The sequence below is a fragment of the Equus asinus genome, chromosome 3, assembly GCF_041296235.1.
Source record: "Equus asinus isolate D_3611 breed Donkey chromosome 3, EquAss-T2T_v2, whole genome shotgun sequence".
NCBI classification, from domain to species: Eukaryota; Metazoa; Chordata; class Mammalia; order Perissodactyla; family Equidae; genus Equus; species Equus asinus.
The window spans coordinates 150,672,501-150,697,482 of record NC_091792.1 but is presented as its reverse complement, the minus strand read 5'-3'; the positions used below and the strand labels follow the sequence as shown (position 1 = coordinate 150,697,482).

Sequence of the window (24,982 nt, the reverse complement as noted above, 5' to 3'; positions counted from 1 at the left end):
AAGATGGGAAGAATATTCATATTCATCCTTAATTTATATAGTTTGTTTTGTGTTTGTTTTTATCTTTAGAACAAAATTGAATAAATAAAAGTAGAGGATAACAAATTTAGATCAGAGAACGATGCTTAAATTCAAGCCATAAATTGGCTAATTTTTCACAAATGTTTTCTTTTCCTCTCCTGCCTCCCCAATTGATATGTTGGGAAACGTCTTTATTCTGGACTTCCAGAATAAGGCTAAAATCTGAAAAGTCAGTATAATTATTAATGTTTGGGCATATTAGCATAGCCAGCAGAGTCAGAGTTAGTGATTGCCCATAATGTCTCTAACCGCATACATATGTGCTGCACATATGCCTTCACACACCAGAGACCAGGTATTGGAGGATAAGCATCAATCTGTCACCCAAGCAATATATTCCTAATTTAGCCTTTAGCTCCGTCTTCAGTTTAGGAAGCTCATAATATAGTTTTTATTATTGTATAGAGCAACACTTTTTATAGGAATATGGAAAAGTCCCCTGCATTCTCTAATCTTTTTTTTATTAAAATATTTTGTTGTAAGTAATTTGAATCATGATTATCCATAACAAATGAGGCTTATATTTGTGGTAGTTACTGTGTTCCTCACTACAAAAGCTTTGCCAATTTTCTCTTTTCAGAGAAGGTATATTTTTAGTTCTTTTATTAGGAACATGCATCCTATAATGTTGCCTTCATGTTAGAAGGATCTTGGTGACCTCTTAAAGAGCCCTGGCAACGTGGAAGCCATCTCAGACTCTTTCAGTGGCAATGATTGGGCAACTTTGTTGATTCTTTTTTGCTCTTTCATCTCTTCTTACTTCCTCTATCTCTAATCTTTATCATAACTACTATTTTACTATTTTACCTGTACAATTTTATTGTTCATTTTAGTTGGCTAACTTAGCATAAGCTATTTTACTTGCATTTGTAAGTAGGGCTTTTGAGCACACAATTAAGAATATCTCTGGTTTTCTAAATTCTACCTTGATATAGGCTTTGGAATGTTTCTGTGCTTTTGCTCAAGCGAAATATCTTCTACCAATCAAGCTTTTCCCTCTCTTTTCTCCTCTACACTTTCTGTCTAAAACTATCCCAGTCTTTGTAAATCTCAAAGAACCCTTAGTTAGAATCTCATTCTAATCTTGGTTATAACTAATCTCATATTGCATTATATTAATTCTCATATTTTCTATTTGTAACTTTTCCTATTACAGATCTTTAATTTGCCTTTCATTTGTATGTGTGTTAGACGCATGTATGTCTATATATGTGTATATGTATACATGCATATTACATACATAACAATTGTGCGTGTGTATACATTTTAAGTTAGAATCACTGAAGTAGCAATTTTATGTAACAGTTCTTCGTTGTTGCCGTGTAGTATGGTCAGGAATTTTGAGTTGAGTTTATTCCATAACAATAGCTAGAGAATATAAATGATGTGTTTGGTGTCAAGATTAAGTGCTAATTTCTAAAATAGAAAAAAAAAAGAAACCTACAACTTCAAACAGTGCAACTCTAATTCCAGTTTAAAATTGTCTTGACTATAAGGCTTGCTAATTAATATCCTTAGAGTTTGTTGCTGATTTTAACAGCATGGAAATCTCATCTTTAAGATTATTTATCTGGAGAAATAAAAAACAGTTCTAATTCTTGTGGTAAGAGCCTTAAGAACAACCATATCAGCTCTGCTTTTAAAAGAAGAAAACATTTGAAAATTTTAAAAGTAATTACTTTTAGATATTTATAAATTTTTGTTTCAAGTTAAAGAGAAATTGTAAGATGATTGTTTCTTTGTATAGAAATTATGTAGAAGGGAAATTACTGTCAGTAGTTATTTCTTTCTTTTTTTATTGATGAGTAGAGTCATTTTATGAATATACCACAATTTGTTTATTCATTTCCCTATTGATAGACATTTGAGTTGTTTGCCGTTTGGGACCTGTTATGAATAAAACTATCATGAACATTTTTGTATCCTTTTTCTTTTTTGTGTGGGTGCGTGGGCACAAGCACTCATTTCTCTTGATTGTATAACTAAGAGTGGAATTGCAGATTCATAGAGTAAGTGTATGTTTAACTTTATTAGAAGCTACCAAGTAGATCACCAGTTTTATACTCCAACAGAGTATGAGACTGACTTTAGATTGTTGGCTTTTTAATTTTATCCATTCTGACGGGTATATAAATGGCATCTTATATGGTTCTAATCTATATCTTTCTAATACTAAGGATGATGTTGAAGCACATTTTTATATGCTTGGAACCAATTCTACTAGATTCTTTTGTAAAGTGCCAGTACAAGTCTTTTGTCCATTTTTAATTGGGTTGTCTGTCTTCATTTATGGGAGTTGTTTATATATTTTGTCCTATTTCTAGTAGTTGCTTGTCTTTTCACTTTATTATTTCACTGTCTTTCAATAAGCAGCAAAATATTTAATATTGGTGGAACAGCAGTTGTTTTATTTCATCATTAGAGTGTCTTGGTTCTAAGAAATAATTGCCTATCCCTAAATATCATGAAGAAATTTGAGAAGCTTTGTTGTTTTAGCTTGCACATTTAAGTCTATGACCCTTCTGGAATTTATTTTTGTGTATGGTGTGAGAATAGAGATCAAGGTTCTTGTTTTCCCCTACTCCAACTGGATATCCATTGCTCCACCATGATTTGTTAAAAAAAATCTTCCGTTGCACATTGAACTGCATTGATACTTTTGAAAAACGTCAAGTGACTGTGTATGTGTGGGTCTGTTTCTGAACTCTGTTTTGTTCCATTTATCTATTTGTCTATCTTAACATCATCGTTAAAGTCTTAATAACCTAGTAGCTAACTAGTAAGTCTTGAAATCTAGTAGTGTAAATCTTCCAACTTTGTTCTTTTGCTTGATTTTTTTCTGACTGTTCTGAGTCCTTTGATTTACCATAAATTTCAGAACTTGCTTGTGAATTTCTAGAAGACAAAATCTGCTGAGATTTTGAGTGACGTATTAAATCAATAGATAAGATAATTGGAAGAGAATTTACATTTCACATGTTGATTTCTTCTCTCTATCCATTTATTTCAGTCTTTTAAAATTTGTCAACAGATTTTTGTCATTTTCAGTGTAGAAGTCTTGCATATCTTTTGTGAAATTTATTCCTAGGTATTTTATGAGGTTTCTTCTTTTTCTTTCTCTTTTTTTTTGAGAAAGATTAGCCCTGAGCTAACATCCACCTCCAACCTTCCTCTTTTTGCTGAGGAAGACTGGCCCTGAGCTAACATCCGTGCCCATCTTACTCTACTTTATATTTGGGACGCCTTCCACAGCATGGCTTGAAAAGCAGTGCTTAGGTCTGCACCTGGGATCCGAACCAGTGAACCCCAGGCCGCCAAAGCAGAACGTGCGAACTTAACCACTGCACCACCCGGCTGGCCCCATTTTATGAGTTTTGATGACACAGGAATGGCAATATTTTTAATTTTTCCCAATTGTTTATTACTGTCATTTAGAAATAACTTGATTTTTGTAAGTTGACTTTGCATTTGTTCCCTAGCTAAATGGACTTATTTCTAGTAGTTTGATTCTTTTGAATTTTCCATATACAATCATGTTCTTGGCAAATAAAGACAGTTTTACTTTTTTCCTTGTGAATATTTGAAACTTTATTTTTCTCATCTTACTGCACTATTCTACCTCTAGTACCATATTGGATAGAAATAGTGAGAATGAACATCCTTCAAATTTCAGAGGGAAAGCATTTGATAATTTATCATTAAAGATGTAAACTCTGGGTTTCTAATGCTCTTTAGCAGATTGAGGAAATTCCCACCTATTCCTAGTTTGCTGAGAGTTCTTATCATGAATGGCTGTTGAATTTTATTAGATGCATTTCCTACATCTGTGTAAATGGTTGCATAGTATGTCTATTTCCTTCTGTTAAGGTGGTGAATTACAGTAATTGATTTTCAGATGTCAATCAATCAATTTCTGGGGTGAACCCCACTTAATCATGATGTATTTTAAATTTTTATACATTTCAGGATGCAATCTGTCAATATTTTCTTTAGAATTTTGGTCTCTATGTTCATAAAGGATGTTGGTATATAGTTTTCTGTTCTTGTCAAGTTTTAGTATCATGGTTGCAAAACCAGTTAGCAAGTTTGGCCTTTTAATGTCCATAGGTTCTGTGTTGACTGATGTCCCCTTTTTCGTACTTAGTATTGGTAATTTGAGTTTTCTTTTCTTCTTGATGAACTTGGTCAACTTTGCTTAGTGGTATATTGATTTTATAAGTTTTCAAAGAGCCAACTTTTGGCTTTATTAATTTTCTTTCATGTTAGTCTCTGTTTTCTATGTCATTGATTTTAGTTTTCTTAATTCCTTCATCCTGCTTTCTTTGTATTTAATTTGCTATTCTTTTTGTGGCGGAAACTAGGATTATTTATTTTAAGCATTTCTTTTTTTTAAAGATTGACACCTGAGCTAACTGTTGCCAATCTTTTTTTTTCTCCCCAAATACCCCCAGTACATAGTTGTATATTTTAGTTGTGGATCCTTCTAGTTGTGGCATGTGGGACCCCGCCTCAAAGTGGCCTGATGAGCAGTGCCATGTCCGAGCCCAGGATCCAAACCGGCGAAACCCCAGGCCGCCAAGGCGGAGCGTGTGAACTTGGCCGCTGGGCCAGCCCCGCATTTCTTATTTTTTAATATGCACTGAAAACTATACATTATCCTCTAAGTATGTAGCTTGTGCTACATCTCACAGATGTTGTATTTTCATTATCATTCAGTTTCATTCTTTTCAGGTGTAAGGACCTGAAAATATATCCTAGTTTCAGAGCAAAAAAGGAGAAAGGTAATTTAATTTTGGTTGAAAACTGTTGCTAATATTTTAGTCTAAATCATTTTATAATCAAATTCTACTCTTAAAACATGTAATTTTATCTTTATTGCCAGTTATTTTCACGCATAAATATATGTGTGTACCATTCTTAAAAAGCATGTTTAAAGTAAATTGTACATGAAAGACATAATTATTTAGTGGTTCTTGTTTTATAGTCACATTAATTTGGGTTATAGGAAAGGATAATTGGCAAGGTAAAAAGTAATATTTTTGTTGGTGCTGTATCCTCAGTTAACTCCTCTTTTAAATGAATATTTATAGCTTTTATGGCTTCTAGAAAGAAAGTGGTCATGATTGTCCAGGAGTGAAGATTCTTGTTGGTGTGGCTAGTGTGTGATATGTTCTTAGCCTTTCCATTATGTCCTTTGTTCAGCTGAACTTTGGTTAATAGATTTTAGACATATAGATTATAGATTTTTATAGTTATTTTACTAACTGATATTTTATTATAGTTAGAACATTATTGTAGTTCATAATGTAGAATAATTGCTAAAATGTAGTGGTAGTATGAATATACTTACAATATTAAAGTTAATATAAAAAGTTTCAGTCATTTTTGGGTCACCTCTTTCTGACATTGATTACATAGTGATTTTCCTTTGTCACTGAATTCAGTATTTCTATTTAAACCCTCAGTATTTATGATCTATATTTTTTCTCAAGATAAAAATCTATTAGAAAGACTGTTTATTGTATTTATAGAACTGCAAAATTTGTATGTGTTAGGGTACTCTACAGTGAAATAGTTTCCAATGTATTGGCATATCTGAAATATAAAATTTGGAATTGTTTTTTTCATCAAAACCTAGTTAGTATGCATGTTGTTTCTCTGCCTTATTCCTTTTTAAATGTAGAATTATTTACTTAAAGTCCAGTCTTAGAAAATTGAACCAGTTATTTACAATTAATATTATTTTTAATGGCTCTTGATGAGGGCCATTTTGTTAAGTAAAATAGTTTCATTTTGAAGAGATTCTTTGCATTGCTCACAAAGAATCTTGACATTTGTTTTTCATTGGTCCTTATTTCTGATAGCAAAGGATTGGGAACATTAAATTAATATTCACAGAATTAGTCGGTGAACATGAATATCTTTCAGAGCATCTTATTTAAATTGAATTTGAATCTGTAGAATAATTACTGTTTCCTATACCAAATACAATCTTTCTCCATTTTTGGTCTTATAAACTTCCAATTCTTATTTCTAACATCTACCTAGCTATAATTGGCAGACATGCAGCCCCCTCCTTCTCACCCCAACCCCAGTTCTATGAAGATTACCACATTGCAGATTGTCTTTGTTTATATCACTTTCATCATTGTGTCGTTTTTCAAGATAACATTTAATGACATCTTATATTGAATATTTATTACTTGTGTATAGTAAAGCACATGTTAAAAATTATATGCATTGAGTCTTCATCCAGAAAAAATCCTCACTCCGTCTTGAGAGGAAAACAACTTTTCTAGATTATTATTTTCTTTTTTTCCTTCTCTAATAAACTTCTAAATAATCATCTTCCTTTAATGTCCATACTTTATAAAACTCTGTATGCAGTGTGACTCCCACCCAACTTTACTTAAAGCTCCTACCTTCGAAGATGATGCCTGTCTTCATAACATAGTTGTCATTTTTTTAAATCATTATCTTAACGTCTTACATTGTTACTTGATTGCTCTTTTTTTTCCTTTATTACGTTATTTTTCTTTGGCACTCTGTCACAATAATATTTCTACTTCCCTCTTTTCTTACCACTTTTTTCTTAACCTCCTCGAATGTTCCATTTCTTCCTTGTAAGTTTCCCAAAGAACTGTCCTCACCATCTCTCTCTGGAGTTTTTAGTGATATCACAAAGAACCTTAAATTATCACCTCTGTGGAGTTGACTTTAAATTATGCTCTTGGAAATGTGACTTACTTCCTTTCCCCACTCCATTTGCAATGCCCTACCATGCATTTACTTCTGAATAGCCTCCCAGCATATGAAACTTCGCATAGCTAAAATGTATTTCCCTTGCTTATAGCAGTTTCTGGTCTTTGTTGTTCTTATATTCAGTTAAAGATTCTAAAACCTTCTTCTCCCTTTCCATTCTCTTTCTCTGCTTTGCTTGCCATCTACTTTCTTCTGCTACAGTTACCTCCACTGTCCATCCTTCCTGAATTTTTTGAAGAACTTCCAATCTGCTCATTTCCAGCCACCTTAACCATATTTGCTAAGATAAAGCACAAGAAAAGTTATAATCTTGCTTGAATCCCTGTATCCAGTTGTTTTTTTGTTCACCACTTTTTAAATAAAATGTCTCCTTTAGCCTAGTATTCAAGGCTAAGTATTCTGGCTAGCCTCAAAGCACTTTTCTAGCTTTTATTCTCCTTGTTTCCAACATGTTTCAGCTAACCTTGACTACTCCCTATTTCTTAAATAAATTCATTTTTTCCAGTTTTCTCTTATGTTTCTCCTTCCATTTAAAAAATTTACTCAAAACCATGGTTTTACAGGTATTTCTAATTATAAAAATCCTACCCTTTCTAATATCCTCTGTAAGTACTACTACCTTTCCCTTTTTACCACAAATGCTATCTGATTTCACTTGAGGATTTAAGAAATTATCCATTTATTAGCTAGACTACTCCCTTCCTCCAACACAGTTCCTGTGCAGCACTTTGAAGCTTTCTTATGGGTGTGTGCCACAGTTATATGTATAGATTTTTATCTTTTCTAAATGTATATTCCTTGAGAGCAGAGCACTATATTTTATTAGGTTGTTTTATATTTTTGATCCCTACAGAGTCTAGCATCAGGATTACTGCAGAGGATGGTACAGGGTGTGCCTTATACAAGGGTGCACCCATTTGGGTGGCTCAGATGAGGACTAAAGTCCTAAAGGGGATGCATTTTTCTGCTTTTGCACATGGTGCAGAAGCCCTTTCTACCCTTTCATGTAATTGGCACATGTGTAATAAATTAATCTACGATCTTATATGCAAGTATTAATTGTTACCTTTATCCTTACTGACTGCAGTCTGCAAGTGGCTTTTTATTATGTCCTCTTATCTCCTTAGTCTGTGCCATTTCCTTTCTGCCACCAATTTCTAAAAGGTTTCTCCTGTTACTCATTCATTCTAACTATCCCCATACATCAGATTCTTGCTACTTTCCATAAAAAATTGAGGCAATCTAGTGTTTGTTTGTGGTATAATTGTTGTCATATGGCTGTTTATTTCTGAGTCATTCTTCAGACTACTTCTCTCTTGAATCCAGGTAATTAAAGCCTAGTTTACTATCTGAATTTAATTTAATCTCTTCTTATGCCTATGTCACCTTCATTTTTTTAAGCCTTTGAATTTGTCATTGCTATTTTTATGCTTATGTTTAATTAATCATTTTCTTAGATCTGAGGTTTAAGTTATATTTTTTCTTATATTTTAGGTCGTTCTTCCCTTTTCCCAATAGATGATGGCTTGCTGGATGATGGTCATAATGATCAAGTTAGTGTTTTAAATTCACCCACATGTTACTCAGCTCATCAAAATGGAGAGCGAATAGAACGCTTCTCTCGAAAAGTTTTTGTTGGTGGTCTTCCTCCAGATATTGATGAAGGTAAGCTGATGATTTGGGCTTTGAAAAAGAACAAAAAACAAAACCTAAAATATAATGTGAATAAGGGTGTGATATTTTTTACCTCTAGAGATTTTCAGTTAGAACAGATATCCATCTCTGTTTAAATATTCTGTCGCCTGTTTAAATACATAGGTAATCAAATAAATAACTTTTTAAAAGTTTTTTTCTTTACTTTGTGTGTTAAAATGCACATTGTTACTGGGAACATTTTTTGTAAGTAAGATTTTTATACCCTGGGTCGTATCCCATTTATATTTTTAAATGTAGAACATATTTAAACATACAAAACTTTTTATTTTATATGTCTATATAAAACTTAAAGCCTTTCGTATGACCATAACACACACACACACACATAGTGAAATAAAGGTAACCAGCCAGGAAACTCTACTTGCAATACATAACAGTCAAAAGTTGAATTTCTTTAAGAATAAATGCACTTTTAGAAACAGGTAAGAAAGGGGCTATAAAACCCCAAAGAGTAATAGAAACATAACATAAACAGGAAATTCAGGTTATACAAAGGCTAGTAAGCATATGTCAAAATGATCATGTGTAAAAAATAACAAAAGGAAAATAATTCAAGGTAAAGATTAAAAATACTGAAACTACCTAATGGTTGTGAGGATGTGGGAAATCTGCCACTCTCATTCACAACTAATAGATAAGATATTGCTACATTTTGGAAAGTTTTTCAGTTATGATTCAAATATCCGCAAACTTATTCTAAGTATTAATCAGGTTTCCACGTGATGAAATAGCCTAGAACATACTGGACTTGATCTATATGTGCTTCAGTGAAGCTACTGGCATGTGTCTACCTACTAAGTGTCAGATCTTAATACATTTTATGAATACTATAGCTTTTCACATCTTGTTTCAACAGACCAGTTTTTTCCCTATAAGATTTTACTTATCAAGCCATAATGAATCTCTTTATTTAACTTGATATAACATTTGCATGTTTTCAAGCTGGTGATATTTGTGGTTTGGTATACTATAAATCCATTACTATCCATACAGTGTTTCATAAAAATTTAAAACTCACACTGAATTAATTATTCTGGCCAATGTGCTGCTTAAAAATGAATTCATTTTGACTAAAATAGCTATTTATTTTTATGTATTCTTTTAATAAGGCTATTAGGCATGTTTCCAGTGTTTATATTCTAGTTTATCTTAGACTATTTGGCACTTTTAAATATTTAAATTTTTTTTAGAATGAATCATTAAAATTAATTCTTAATGCATATTATTGTACTTTCTTAAGATGAAATAACTGCTAGCTTCAGAAGATTTGGGCCTTTGGTAGTAGATTGGCCTCATAAAGCAGAAAGCAAGTCCTATTTTCCACCAAAAGGTAAGAGTTTTTATTGTAATATTTGCTAGGGAATCAGTTATATGACAGCAAGAGAGACAATATCAGTTACTTTTTGTTTTCTTTTAGAATTGAATATCATCACATCTTTATATAAAAACTAATATAAAGATAATAATAGAGGAATTTGTAGAGGCTGGTAGCAAGTATCAAGTGAGGCAAAACGGTCCTGGGAACTACTCCGGTTTCACTTTAAGCAAGTCAGGAATCATAAGAGACTTGCTATGTGTTCTCTGTAATGATTTGATGATGATTTCAAAGACTCAGATCAGCAAGTGTTTGAGTATTTTCTCTGTCTAAAGCATCATTCAAAGTAACTTGGGTACAGACATATAAAAAAAGTCTTTGTCTATTCAGTGAAATTAAGATCTATGTAAAGTGAGAATAAAATATAAACCTATGAATAGTTTAGTATTGCAAGATTTACATAAGTGTTCCAGATAATAGCAGATAACAACAGAGCAGTATTTATTCTGTTCGTGGATTAGGTAGAGGAGAAAGTGACTGGTCAAAAAACCCTCAAACACATAAAGAAATAAGATGTGAAGAGGACAGCTAGCTATGTTAGTAACTTATTGCTAGGATGGTCCTGTGGCTGGTCGCTGTAGTTAGTACGAGAATCACAAATCATGCTCACATTCATTTGAGCAAAGCAAAACAACTGTCAGTGGGGAGAGGAAGTATCCCCTGCCCACAGTGAGCAGGGGAGGTGAGGGGAGAGAACTGAACATGAATCCAATCAGTCAGATTGCTAATGGCAGATTTTCGGAAGTGGATAAAAGAAAGGGGGTGTTGAAAGACTAAGACTTTGAACATCATTGAAATATAATTTTAGAAATGAAAAGACACTTATTCTCATGGCTGATGAATTTTCAAGCCTAGAAAAAAGACTCCAATAGATCTGTTAAATGATCTTATTTTGCCTCTGGGAAAGGAAACGTTAGAATAGTTATTGGCACACAGAAACTTTAAAGGTTTCTGGTGATGGATTATATGGACAATCTCTACTTTTTGTCATTGAGAATTATACAACCTCTATTACTAGTTGATGTAGATCTTTTAGAGAAATGGAATAATGCAGTGATTTTTTAAAATATAACTTTAGATCTTATACTTATGGAATCAAGAACATCTTTTGAGTAGGGATTCTAGATCCCAGGCTTCTATCAGAATCTGATTAAAGCTATGGACCTTTCTTCATGTACTCTAGTTTTTCAGCCAATTTTGAAGTTTAGTTTAGAGAGAAAATATAGATGTTCATTCAGTAGCTTAGTTTTAATCTATCGTCCACAGTTTTACTATTTTGTCCATTTATAAAGTTTATTTTATTGAGTGTTCAATAAAAATGCCTCTTAGTTTCTAATGTTCCTGCCTATGTTACCATCATCCCTTGCGTGGACTACTTCAGACATGTGACTAGTCTGTCCCCATCTCTGGCTCTCTCCAGTTTTTCTCCCAGAGTACAGCTAGAGTAATCTCTCTGAAAGCTCATCTGACGGTGCTTCTCCTTGCGCCCTACATAAAATCCTTCAGTGGTTCTCTTACTGTTAGGGTAAAGGCAAAAACGCATTTGACCCCCTCCACTCCCCCATATCCCTTGTTTCTTCTTCCACTATTGCTTCTTGTCTCCTTCTGGTTCTGAAAACTGGCCTAGCTCTCTCTTGCCTCAGGGCTTTTGTGTATAGTATTCCATTGACCTGAAGGCTCTTCCTTTGTCTTTTCATGTATATATCCTCTACTTATCTCAGCTCAAGTATCATTTGCTTAAGGGAAACTTTCAGGACCCACCTAATGAGGTCAAAGCCTGTTGTCAGCTTTCCTAGCTCTGCTGCCTCTTTCATGGCACTTGTCACAGTTGCAGTATTATGTTTTTACAACTTTACAAATATATGACTTTTTTTAATTAATATCAGATTCTTCCAATAGTCTCTAAGACTGTATCTTTACTCGTCTTTGTATTCTCAGTAATTCATGGATTGATAATTGCCTAATAGATAATATAAACAACTATAAATACTACTAGATAGAGAAATTACTTTGACCTGAAGTAGGTGGGAAAAGCTTCACTGAGAAGTTTTGAACTAAATCTAAAAGGTACTGTGCAATTTAGGTAGATAAAAAGAAGTTGAACAGAGTTCCAGGCAGGACTTGAAATATAATTTTAAAAAGGAATTAGAATTGGTTCCTTTGGAGACCAATATACATTTTTGCATGAGCCTTTTGTTCCTATAAGGGGATGGTGGACCCTAAGCCTAGAAAGATGGGTCGGCATAAATTTAATGAAACAGAATAGTTGCTGTCGTTGCCATTGTTGTTGTCTTTGTGGGTTTTGTGGTGGTTGTTAGTTTATTTTCTCAAACTGAAAACGAAAACAAAAAAATTAGCACTGGCAAATGATAGTTTTTTTGGTACAATTATAGTTAATTGTAGCCATTGCCAAACACCAGTGTTTCCAAACCTTATTCTTTCAAGCATTTTTGTCATTTCTGCAAGTCATCATTTTCCATGGTTTGGAAAACACTAGTATGGAAGCATCCAGTTGGTGAAGCTACCTTGTAATTAAGGCAGTGACTTGAGCCCTTGGATACTGAACCACACATGTACGTATGTTTCCTCTGCAGTGAATGAGGTTTACCCTATGTGAGTATTAGCTTGCTCTAATAAATTCTAAAGAACTATTAGATGATATATTTTTGGTCACAGTATTTTAATAATTAATGACTTGCCTTAGCTAGATCATAATTTACCTGCTATGTTGCCTAATTAATTTTTGTGATATAAACATTTCTTTCCTAATAATCACAAAAATAATTAAGCAATTAAAAATATTGTGTTTAAAGTAGTATTTTTAAATTAGTTAAGCAATATTAAAATATTAATATCACAACTTTAACATTAAAAATATTGAATTTAAAATACCGTTTTAGTACATTGGTCTTATATCCTCTCAATTGTTACAAAAGTTATAACTTTCAGATCCTTAGCTTGTATCAAAATTAAAGTCTTCACTTAAATAAATCAGTCTTCATTTCTTTTTCAAGCATATTTAAATTGTTTCTAGCAAGTAAAAAGGTCTAAGATGTGTTTTTTAATCTTGAATAATCATAGCTTCACAAGTTTCTCTTTGTGTGGGTTGGTTTAACGGCTTATTTATGCATTCTGGCAATTTTATTAGAATGAGGTACTTTTGTGTCACATCAGACCTTTGTGGCGATAAAAGCCATTGTTGTCAATAAACCTTGTTTTTTGAGTTCTACGTAAAACATGACTTCACATTTCCTGTTGTATAATGGAACAGATGTGTGTGATCTGCGTGATGACTTCTTCATATTGGGATTAGGTTATAGTATTCTAGTTGTTTGCATAGAAATCTTGTCAAGGAAAAGGGGTATTTTGAAGTCATTTATAGTTATCATCTGCTGGGAATAGTCACTTAGTAGTAAACTTGCAATGTAAATTTTGATGTCATCTTTTTATAATGAAGTCATTCTGCCTGCTGGATACATGATTTTTGATTAAAGATTGACAATTGGTTGTCACAATGAAAGGAGGAAGGGCATGTTTCCCAGAGGTACAAAAACCTAAGGGAGAGCTTGGATCCAAAGTCCAAACGTAATCTCCAGACTATCTGAAAAAAGTGTTCTGCTGCTCTTCCAAGTTGAGACTTAATTTAAAAGTCCTGAACCATTGTGAAGGAACCCATTTCATCCCAACCTCCCTAAGGTAGTTTTCTTAGTATCATTTGGAAATTACCAGGTTGACTGTGGAATTTTCCCTCTACTTATGGACATTCCTGGCCCTTTCCGAGTGTGCTCTTGTCCAGAAGTATGCTCTAGAACTTGTCTTACCCTGAGGGCATTTGTAGGAATCTCAGCTTCTGATATGCCCAACTGGTTAACCCTGCCAAATTCTTTAAGGAGACAGTATCATGGGAGACCTTGGGGCTGACCTGGGTTTGAAATTACTCAACCAACTGCTTGCTTATGTGACTGACTTTGGGCAAGTAATTTAACCACTTGATACCTCAGTTTTTTCTTCTGTAAAGTGGGAACAATGTTTCATAGTCTTTTTTTTTTGAAAATCAAATGAAATAATTCATGCAAAGCTCTTAGCACAGTACCACATAGTAAGTGCTCTATATAAAGTAGCTAAACAATTTACTGAGTATCTGTTTTTGTGTGTATTCCATAGGATATTGTGTTTTCCTGCAGAAAGTATAGTGGTTCTAGTTCTACTTGATAGTTATTTTTTTCTTTTTCAAAAGCATGTATTTTCTAAACAGTACTGAAATTTGGAGTGAAATCACTTATCTTGACATACTGCCTCATTTTTAATGGTTATTACAGGCTATGCATTCCTTCTCTTTCAAGAAGAAAGCTCAGTTCAGGCACTAATTGATGCTTGTATTGAAGAAGATGGAAAACTATATCTGTGTGTTTCCAGCCCTACCATCAAGGACAAACCAGTAAGTAAATACTACTTGAACTTTAGTAAAAAGCCGTCTTGAAATGCTTATTAGTGGGAAAAAAAAATTTTAAACTACCATGTTAAGAGTTCAGTTTTTAGGGGCCTGCCTGGTGGTGTAGCTGTTAAGTTCACACACTCCGCTTTGGCAGCCCGGAATTCACCAGTTCAGATCCCAGGCGCAGACCTATGTACCACTTATCAAGCCATACTGTGGCAGGTGTTCCACACATAAAATAGAGGAAGATGGGCACAGATGTTAGCTCAGGGCCAGTCTTCCTCAGCAAAAAGAGGAGGATTGGTGACAAATGTTAGCTCAGGGTCAGTCTTCCTCAAAAAAAAAAAAAAAAAAGTTCAGTTTTTAAAAATTTGGATAATTTATAATACCTAGATAAAAAATTATAACAATTTGTTTCAAAATCCAACTATCCCAAATTTTGAACAATAGCTGGACCACTGTTAACTGGCAAAAAACAGCATAAACTGTCAAGAGAATAAGACTCAATACTTTAATGTCATTTCATCCTAGGTTCAGATCCGTCCTTGGAATTTAAGTGATAGTGATTTTGTGATGGATGGTTCTCAGCCTTTGGATCCTCGAAAAACAATTTTTGTTGGAGGTGTTCCTAGGCCATTAAGGGCTGGTAAGTAGCATGTTAACAAATTTTGCTCTTTAAAAAAATCATTTAGGGGCCAGCCTGGTGGCACAGCAGTTAAATTCGCACGTTCCAATTCGGCAGCCTGGGGTTCCCCAGTTCAGATCCCAGGTGCAGACCTACGCACCACCTGTCAAGCCATGCTGTGGCAGGCATCCCACATATAAAGTAGAGGAAGATGGGCACGGATGTTAGTTTGGGGCCAGTCTTCCTCAGCAAAAAGAGGAGGGTTGGTGACGGATGTTAGCTCAGGGCGAATCTTCCTCAAAAAAAAAATCATTTAAATATGAATTAATTCAAGAAACATTTGGTAGCTGTTGTGTACATGGCACTATTGGGCAGGCGAGGGGCAGATTCCTCATGCTCCAGTAGTTGCTCATTGCAGAATTCTGAGACAACTTCAGAGAACCGTTCTTGAAACCATCAAGTACCTGGAGAATTGGGCACGCATCTATCAATATTAATAGCTAACTCCACGCAGACTCTATAGGAAGAATCCACTCAAATATTTCTAACTTGTTAAGTTGTAACTCTGTAAGACATGAGAATTTTGAGTCTGTTTATTTTATGTGGGTTGATTCTGATATTTGAAGAAGAAATAGGGAATTTTTTTTAAATAGCACTTCAGATAAGTGAATGACAAATTTCTATTCATCAATAACCAGGAACCAGAGATCTAGTAGAAGATATCATATAGGAACATAGTTATAGATGTAAATGCCCACTGTGATAGCAAGTTTTATGATACCGTGTACCATGTGAAGTGTGTTAGTGTCTTCCATCACTGACAACATCCTCTTCCAGTATGGGAGATGTATGTTAAACAGCTATACACAAGTAAATACTTACAGAATATAACTGCTACAAAAACACTATCGGGAATAGAAGAGCACATAGCAAGAGAATGTGATGTCTGAAACTTTAAAGATACTTGTATTTGAGCTGACATATAAAGATTGAACAGAAGGAGTAGGATTGAGATGGTAGGAGGGTTGTGAGGAGTGTGTTTCAGACAATGGAATAGCATATCAAAGATCTTTGGTGGAGGGAAGCAGAGTGCTGTGGAGGGACTGAAAGAACCCAGAGTGGCTGACTAGGATATAATGAGTGAGGGGAGAGACAAGAGAGACAAGACATTGAAAAATTAAATAACAGTCAGATCTTACAAGTCTAATAGACTAATTTGATATTTACCCTCAGAGCAAGAGGAAACCAATGAAGAGTTTTTAAGCAAAGGAGAGATGATCATATTTGCATTTTTGAAAGATTGAGGGGGGAGGAGGAGGAGCTGGGTTGAGAGTAGGTATGGGTAGACCAATTTAGGAGCCTATTCTTGCAGTCCAGGAGACAGATAATGGTGGCTTGGATTAGTGGTGGTAGTGGTGAAAGTGCCAAGTGAATAGATGTCACCGATATTTATGTGGTAAATGCAAAGGTTGAATCTCAGCTTTCAGTCTTAAGCCACAAGGTAGATAGTGGTACCTTTTACTGAGATAAAGAACTCTGGAGAAGAAGCAGGTTGGAAGGAAGATTGTGATCTTGATTTTGAAAGCAAGCTTTTGGCACCATTCAGAGCCTCCAAGTAGAAATTTCAGTTAAGCCATTGGTACCTGATATATTTTTTAAGAGAATCACGCTTGCTGCTGTTTTGAAAATAAACTGGAGGATAGGGGACGGATCAGAAGCAAAGAGATAAAGCTATTGCCATAATCCAGATGAAAAATAATGATAGCTTGGAACAGGATGTTGGTGATAGAGGTGAGGAGATTGGATTCTAGATATGTCTTAAAAATCAAGCTCACAGGATTGCATGTGCAATGGGCTGGGGGAAGAAAAATAGAAAGGATAAAGCCAAAGATTTGATTTGGCAACTTCATCTTTTCCACTGCTTACTAAATCAGCAAAAACTCATTGGAGCAGGTTTAATGGGATGGCAGAGGGTCAGGAATACCATTTTGAACACACTGAGTGATGCAGTGTGTGTTAAGTATCAACATGAGTTGTCCAGTAGACAGTTGCATAGATAAATCTGGAGTCCAGGGGAGAGGCCCAGACTAGAGACAGGAATTTGAGAGCTGAAAACAGATAAATGGTTTTAAAGCCATGACCTGGGATGAAGTCACCAAAGCCACAAGTGTGGAGAGAAATCCAAGGACCGAAACTTAGCGTACTCTGACACTGAAAGTTAAGGAGTTGAGGAGGAACTAGCAAGGCAGACTAAGAAGGAATTACAGTGCAGTAGGAGGAAAATTAGTAGAATAATGTATCCTGGAAGCCAGATGGAGAAAATATTTCAAGGAGAGCAAAGAAGTTAACTGTGTTTAGTGCTGCTTACAGGTAGATTGACCGTTGTCCTTGGCAGTGGGGAAGGTGACCATGACATGAGCATTTAAAGTGGAGTCATGGGGTGAAAATCTAGTGATAAAGGGTTGAACAAAGAATGGGAAGAGAAGGATTGGGGAGTATAAGAAAAAGTTTTTAGCTATTTGCTGTAAAGGGGAACAGAAATGAAGCAGTCACTGAGAGGGAGAAATAAGGTTAAGAGTTTTTTTTTAAAGATGGGACAAATTACAGTATACTTGGGAACGATACCATATAGAGGGAAAAACTGATGGTACAGAAAGGAGAGAGGAGAATTGCCAAAGTAATTCTTCCATAGTGCGAGCAGTTGGGATCTAGTATACAAGTAGAAGTATTGGATGTAGAAAAGAGCGTGGAACTGTTTTTCTTGTTGACTTTTACTTTTTAAAAAAACACTTAAAAATTGTTGATTTACTGTGTGCTGTCACATTTGATGTGAACTTCTTTTCCTTTTGAAGTGGAACTTGCTATGATCATGGACCGGCTATATGGTGGAGTTTGTTATGCAGGAATTGATACAGATCCTGAGCTAAAATACCCAAAAGGTGCTGGTCGAGTTGCTTTCTCCAATCAACAGAGCTATATTGCTGCCATCAGTGCTCGGTTTGTTCAGCTTCAGCATGGTGATATTGATAAGCGCGTAAGTTGCATATTGAGATATCACTTTACATCCTCTAATAAGGTGCTGATCCAAAGCTTACTACCGTAAGCTAATATAACTCAAACATTGTTTATATTTTTATACTCCATTAACTCTTAGAGTTAAGGAATATTCTATCAAAATATTCCTGAAACGTAAAGTTCTTGAATGTATTTTAAACTTCAGGTACAATATACAAAATATAAATGTCATTTTAAAAGCATGTCAGGTATTTTTATCCTTCAATAAGGTCTTAATATCCTTCTAACCATGGAGGCAGAGCTTGTTTTAAGAGCTGGTACCCTGGAGCCAGACTGCCTGTGATCCCATTTCCACCATTTGCTCTGTAATCCTCAGCAAAGTAACCCTTTATATGCCTGTTTTTCCTCACTTATAAAATGGAAAACAATAATAGTATCTCTCTCATAGTTATTTTGAGGATTAAATGAATTCAAATATGTAGAAGCACTTAGAACACAGCTTGGCACGGAGCAAGTGCTATTTAAGTGTTATTTATTTTTCTTTATCATAAAATCTAAAATAAAAATACATTGTGTATATTTCCCTAAATATGCACAATAATAAATATAAAAATAATTAAAAAAACAAAATCTACAAATAAACTAAATATAAAAAATAATTGTCCTAAACTTTAAAACATTTATTCTTTGGCAGCATTGTTTAGGTCATCACAATAAAAACTTTTAGGAAGTCCTATGAATGTTAACTGAAAGCCACACCATTGAATAGTTTCTAGTACTGATTACCATCTACAATAGGGAAAAGGAGTGAACATAACTCAATTGTTCATTTATAAATCTATTTCCTACTAAAATCTGTGAATAGTTCCTATATATAGCTAAGTAATATTCTAAAATAATCACGGTTATACTTATAGTACAGAGGAGATATACTGAGAATATGAGGTAAATTAACTTTTTTATATCCAAGTTAATAGATATAACTTGAGTGGGTTCTTATTTTCCTAGTGTAACAGTTTCTTGAAGCTTCTCTAAGGCTTCTCTAACGTTTGTACATTAAAAGACTATTCTGGGGGCAGGGGAGCTGGTTAACTAACACCAATTGACTAGACTATGGATTCTAAAAGTAGTCATCCATTTAATTACCAAACCATCCCATTTAGAAAAAAGTACAGCATAGGTTCAGTTCGTATACACAGAGTAACTTTTTGTTTGCGTTGTTACTTAAAATATTGCACAAAAAAAAAAAAGGACCTAAGGGGAAGGGCTCTGCTTTTATTTAGACATGCATAGGAAAATTTTTTGAACTGATTTGAACCTTAGAATTCCTCTAATCCAGTGGTTTTCAACCTCAGCTACACATTAAAGTCACCTGGGAACTTAGAAAAATCTTAACATCTGGGTCCCACCCCAGAGATTCTGCTGTAATTGATCTGGGATGCAGCTGAGGCAGCAGGAGTTTATAACCTCCCCCTCGACCCTGGGCAATTCTAATGTGCATCCATGCTTTAGACCACTGATCTAGTCGAAATAACCTCTACTTTTGCAGAAAGGCGATACAGTCACAAAGGAAGTTCTCTACAGTGTATTTAATTGTAGTTGTTTAAGATGCAGAAGTAGAAGGAAAAAATTGTTGCAGTGTCATACTCATACCTCTTTGTTTCCAAAATGATAGTGAAAGACCAATATTTGGGGTATAGTATTGATTCTTAAAGAGCAACTCAGATGCAGAGCAAGTGAATTGTGAAACACATACTTTTTTTAAAAGTCATTGAAATATCTTAGCAAAAAGTTTATTTTTTAAGATATGTGCTATTAAGGTATATTTTGAACTGTATTTGAAATAATTTGAGCCCTAAATATTTTATGTCTCTAGTATTACTTATATAAAAAAATATTAAACCATTAACATTTATACCTTTCATGTCTCTAAATTTGAATATAGTTATTAAACCATAAAAACAGATTAAATTTAAATTTATACCTGATAACCCAGAGATACACAGGATACTTATTTGGAGAGTATTAAAATTGTTTATTCAACTTGTTTTTAGGTTCATGAACACTTGGAAGTTTAGTTCACATCTCCCTGAGAGCTGGGAAGGACAATCAAAACACATGTGTAATGCATTGTAATTTTTGTATGTCACTCCATGAGTAATACAATTCATTGTAACTTCTGGTAGTTACTGAAGTGAATTGTGTTTTGTTTCATTTTGTTTCATAATTAATTAACAATAATTAATTATTTCATTAGTTGTGAATCCAGGTGACAAAGTATTACAGATAGATTCTCTGAAGTGAAAAAGGGAAAGACATCATAATAGAAAATAAGAATAGGTGAAGATCTGATGAAACTTCCTTTAACACATACAAGAGTCAATTGTTAGAGATTATTATTAATCAGAAATAGATTTTGATTACATTCTAAAATCATAAGCTTGAAATTCAGTTTACATCTTTGAAGTCTATGCTTTTGAGTTAAGCTGATTAGCTTTGTAAAATAATAACCAGAATTTAAAAATACAGGAACTGGTTAAGTTCGTGCACTTTGCTTTGGTGGCCCAGGGTTTTGCTGGTTTAGATCCTGGGCACGGTTGTGGCACTGCTTGTCAAGCCATGCTGAGGCAGCATCCCACATAGCACAACCAGAAGGGCCTACAACTAGAATATACAACTATGTACTGGGGGGTTTTGGGGAGAAGAAGAAGAAGAGAAAAAAAAAAAAAAGATTGGCAGCAGATGTTAACTCAGGTGCCAATCTTTAAAAATATTTTTAAATAAATAAAAATACAAGTAATTGAAATCACTGCATTTTTAAAATTTTATTCAACAGTTTTACCTTAAGTAATTCCTGAGCACCTGACATTTCATCAGGTGTTATGGAAATGAAGTAAACAGCATATACACTATCTTCAGTTTGGTTAAAATATGGTAGAGGCAAGAAATAACCATGAGAAAGAAATCTGGAAGGCGTGTGTAAATGTACCACATTTATTTAGATATTTATAGAGTTTCTACTTTGTGCAGAGATTCTGCTAGGTACTGGGTACTAGGTGTTGAGCAAATGGACGCTTTATCATCTGGAAAATAAAATCTAGTCATTCTCATTCTACTTCAATGTATTCTTTGATCATAGTAATGTTCTTCCTTGATTATAGTTATAATGAAGATAATGAATCAAAAAGCAGCCTGGCAATCAAGATGGAATCCATAAAGGAAAAAGTTGAAAGATAAAGATTGAACATAAAAATTTTAGAATTTGTGTCAAAGATGGTTTTAAAAATCAATGGCCAATGGAAAAAAAGGTTAAAAATCCTTAATGGTCAAAGAGAACTTATAAATTAATTTTTAAAAAAGAAAACTGCACAAAAATATGCAAAAGATACAGATAATTCAGAAAAGAAAAATGTCCAATATACATAAAATATGTTTATCCTAACTCTAATCAATGAAATATCAATATAAACAGCAATGTAATTCCATTACCTTCCTAGCAAATGTTTGTTTTATAGTTCTTTTTATCAACTTTTAGGTTGTTTCCAGTTTGTTGTTGTTACAAATAATGCTGCAGAAAATATCCTTGTATATTCATTTTCTGCACACATGAAGTATTTCAATAGAATACATTCAGAATAGAAATTGTTGGGTCATTATTTTTCACCTTGGGCAAACACTACTTTATCTCAAACCAACCCATTAAACACTCAATTTTCTCTCATTTCCTCGGGAAAGGCTGAGAGCTTAGGCTGCCCAGCACTATTCAGACAAAGGTAGTAACCTTTCATTCATAAAGTTATCACAAGTGAGAGAGCAAGGCTATCGCAGCTAATAGTAGGTAACAGTAATTTACAGAGTATTTACCATATGCCAAGCACTGTCTTAAATGCTTTTACTTGCATAATCTAATCCTCACAATTCTGTGAAGCAGGTTCTAATATTCTTCTCATTTTACAGATATGGAAACTGAGGTTAAGAGGTTTAGTATTCAGAGATAACTTGAGTCTGAGGTCTTCTACTGAGTTAGGACTTCACAGTGGGACTGTGACTTTATGTCTTATAAATTCACAGAGGTCTACACATGCCCTTAATAAGGTTGTCCACAGTTCTGGTTTGCCTGTACTGATTATTTAACAGCAGGATAGGCTCTTATCTGCAGTGGAGAGGTGCTGCCATAATCAGTGGCTGTTAGGGTTATGCCATCTCAAGGGAGGTATTGGAATGAGGGAAAAAAAGGTGTAAAAATCATTTGTCTTCCTTGCCCTTCTCTTTTTCTCTCACAGTCACCCCTACCTCTGAAAATACTAACACACAGATGTTTTAAAGATGTTACCTCATGAAAGGTGAGGGTGGAATGTTTTGCAAATCAATTAGGTTTGTGTAGTTTTTAAAAGTATTTTCTGTCTTTGGAAAATATAGTAAATACCACTCAGTTTATAAGTCCTCTGAAGAAAACATATCAAAATAAAATAAAATTATCAAACTGTTCATTTAATCATGTGGTCAGTTATGAACATCAAACATCATATGAAAAGATAATTAGTGCAAGAACAAAATGATTTCATTTTCTTTAACCTACTATATGGTAAAGCCATTTCTCTGGGAAACTGCCTACTTTCTCAACGTTTAATGCTAGGCGTTTTCTCTAGAACACCCTATGAACATTTTAAATTATTACTAAAATGATTTCTGAAGCAGGCTTAATGAGACATTTTTTCTGTCTTTTTGTAGGTGGAGGTAAAGCCATATGTGCTAGATGACCAGATGTGTGATGAATGCCAGGGCGCACGCTGTGGTGGAAAATTTGCTCCCTTTTTTTGTGCCAATGTCACTTGCCTGCAGTATTACTGTGAGTTTTGTTGGGCAAATATCCACTCTCGTGCAGGACGTGAGTTCCATAAGCCATTGGTAAAGGAAGGTGCTGATCGCCCACGTCAGATCCACTTCCGCTGGAACTAAGAAGAGCAAACCGGCCTCTGTTTAACAAGGAAGGAAAGGGTGCATGTGGCTTACTGTGTCTGAAGATACTGACATGCAGAAGAAATAAGTGCATTCTTCTGCTTTCACCCCAGCTATCAATACATGCATCTTTATCAGCAGCCAAAACACTACAAGCCTCTTGTTTTTCACCAAAACCCTACATCTCAGGCTTACTAATTTTTGTGATATTTTCATGTTAAAATAAAATGTTTTTTTGTATTTTCTCCAAGTTATTTTTATATGTAAAGTTAAAATTAGATATGAGAATGTTTTGCGTAGGGGCAAACAGTCTGCTGCTATATAGTGGGTGAAGCGTGCACTTATTTCTAAACGTGGGTTTTTAACTTCAAGATCTGCCCCAGTAATTTACCAAAGGTAGCAAAATAATAGTGAAGATGGAATATGTCTGCTACAAATGCTTATTTTTATTGTTGCTATTTTCAGTGTATACATAAACTAAAAATTAGGGTTGATTTTTTTGCTCTCCATTTTGACTTGCAAGAAATAATACCTCAAGATAATCTGATTTATTAGCTATTTTTAAACATTTTTAATCACAAGCTGTATTAGCTTTGCTGCTATATAGGTGTTATGTGTAAATGCCACCTATTAATACGGGATTGAAAACGTTAGAGACACACTGCATTGCAGATAAAATGCAGGCAGCACAATATGGCCTAAACTGCCATAGTTTTAGAATGTGAAAAAAAAATGCATGTTTACTTACCTGTATACACCATATGCATGCACTAGACTTATTAACTAACAAGAGGTGAGGTATTGCAAATGTTCAAAAAAGCTCTCTTGAATCTAGGTAGCATGAACAAATTATAAAATTTGTTTAAAAAGAGCAAACTTGCATGCATTATTGTGATTCAAGTTAAAAAAAATTGTCCTACATGTGTACAATATGCAAATTAGTTTTAGATTAGAGAGTGCAGCCATTTTGTGATCTGGTCGGTAGTGGAATTCGATTTTATGCAGACTGGATGTAATATTTGTAATCCCTGTGCAATTTTGTGATGTGCGGTTCTAATTCATGTGCAGTGATATAGTATAGATAAAAGATTGAATAAAAAACATACTAGAATTTTAAAGAACGTTGATTTTAGCCCCTTTGATAGATAGTTCATGATTAAGACATCCTTTATAAACCAAAGATGGCCAGCACACTGCTAACCAGTCACCAAATGTAAGACCCACAAGAAGCCCATATTTAAACAAATGAACTTTATAGAAGAAAGCAAAACTTTAGTAAACCTAAGTAAAGTCAAAATGGAGATGGGGAAATATACAGATGGCTAGTTGCATAAAATTCTATTTTACCTTAAAGACAATGGTGAAATCTGGCTTAAACTTGCTTACATGTTTGACCTATGTATATTGGAGTCTTCTGTCTAAACTAGGGTCACTGTTGCATGGAACATTGTTGTTCTTAATGGTTAAGAATTGCTTTTTTAAAAAAATTTTGATGAAGGAATTTTGGTAATGACTTTGCTTGCAGTTTTTTTGAGAAAGTGGCATGGAAACATGCAATAGTCAATGAGTTTCTCTTGGTACTGAACACTATTAGAATATCAAATATCTTTAGTGATATTTTTTCTCTTTAGAGCATTTGTAATGCAACTAGCCCCTCTATTTTAATGTAAGAGTTACTCTGCAATCTAAGCAAAGCCACCAACAATGGTAAATGTTTTTAAAAAATGCAGAACTAATATTCTTGACTCTAAAGAGAGAAAATTACAAGGGTGTTGCCTTATAGCAACCTCTTGGGACAATCCTTCACATGAGCAAAGTGTTGATCTTAATATTGGTTGTCTATGGTGTGCTTTTTTGTACTGTAAAAATATGTGGTTCATGTCTAACTCTGCTGTTTTATTGTGGTTGTGGTTCAAGTTTTTAATGTTTAAAGTTGATGCTGTTTTCAGAAGAGCTTTTTACTAATTTATTTGTCGATGTTCCCTATTTGTTACTTAACCATGATCCTCCAGAT

At 34.1% G+C, this 24,982-nt stretch overlaps 1 protein-coding gene across 6 annotated transcripts in view; it reads left to right on the top strand.

Annotated features, from left to right (window-relative positions):
- The window catches only part of CPEB2 (cytoplasmic polyadenylation element binding protein 2), a 69,127-nt gene that overhangs the window by 42,389 nt on the left and 1,756 nt on the right, over positions 1-24,982 (top strand). For all 6 annotated transcript variants that reach the window (XM_070506215.1, XM_044767814.2, XM_070506217.1 and 3 more), the window contains 6 exons: positions 8,338-8,508; positions 9,800-9,889; positions 14,254-14,372; positions 14,901-15,015; positions 17,847-18,028; positions 22,741-24,982. The exon at positions 22,741-24,982 is cut by the window's right edge and continues 1,756 nt beyond it. In XM_070506215.1, the coding sequence (XP_070362316.1) occupies positions 8,338-8,508; positions 9,800-9,889; positions 14,254-14,372; positions 14,901-15,015; positions 17,847-18,028; positions 22,741-22,968 (905 nt within the window). In that variant the 3' untranslated portion in view covers positions 22,969-24,982. The remainder of the gene's footprint in view (positions 1-8,337; positions 8,509-9,799; positions 9,890-14,253; positions 14,373-14,900; positions 15,016-17,846; positions 18,029-22,740) is intronic.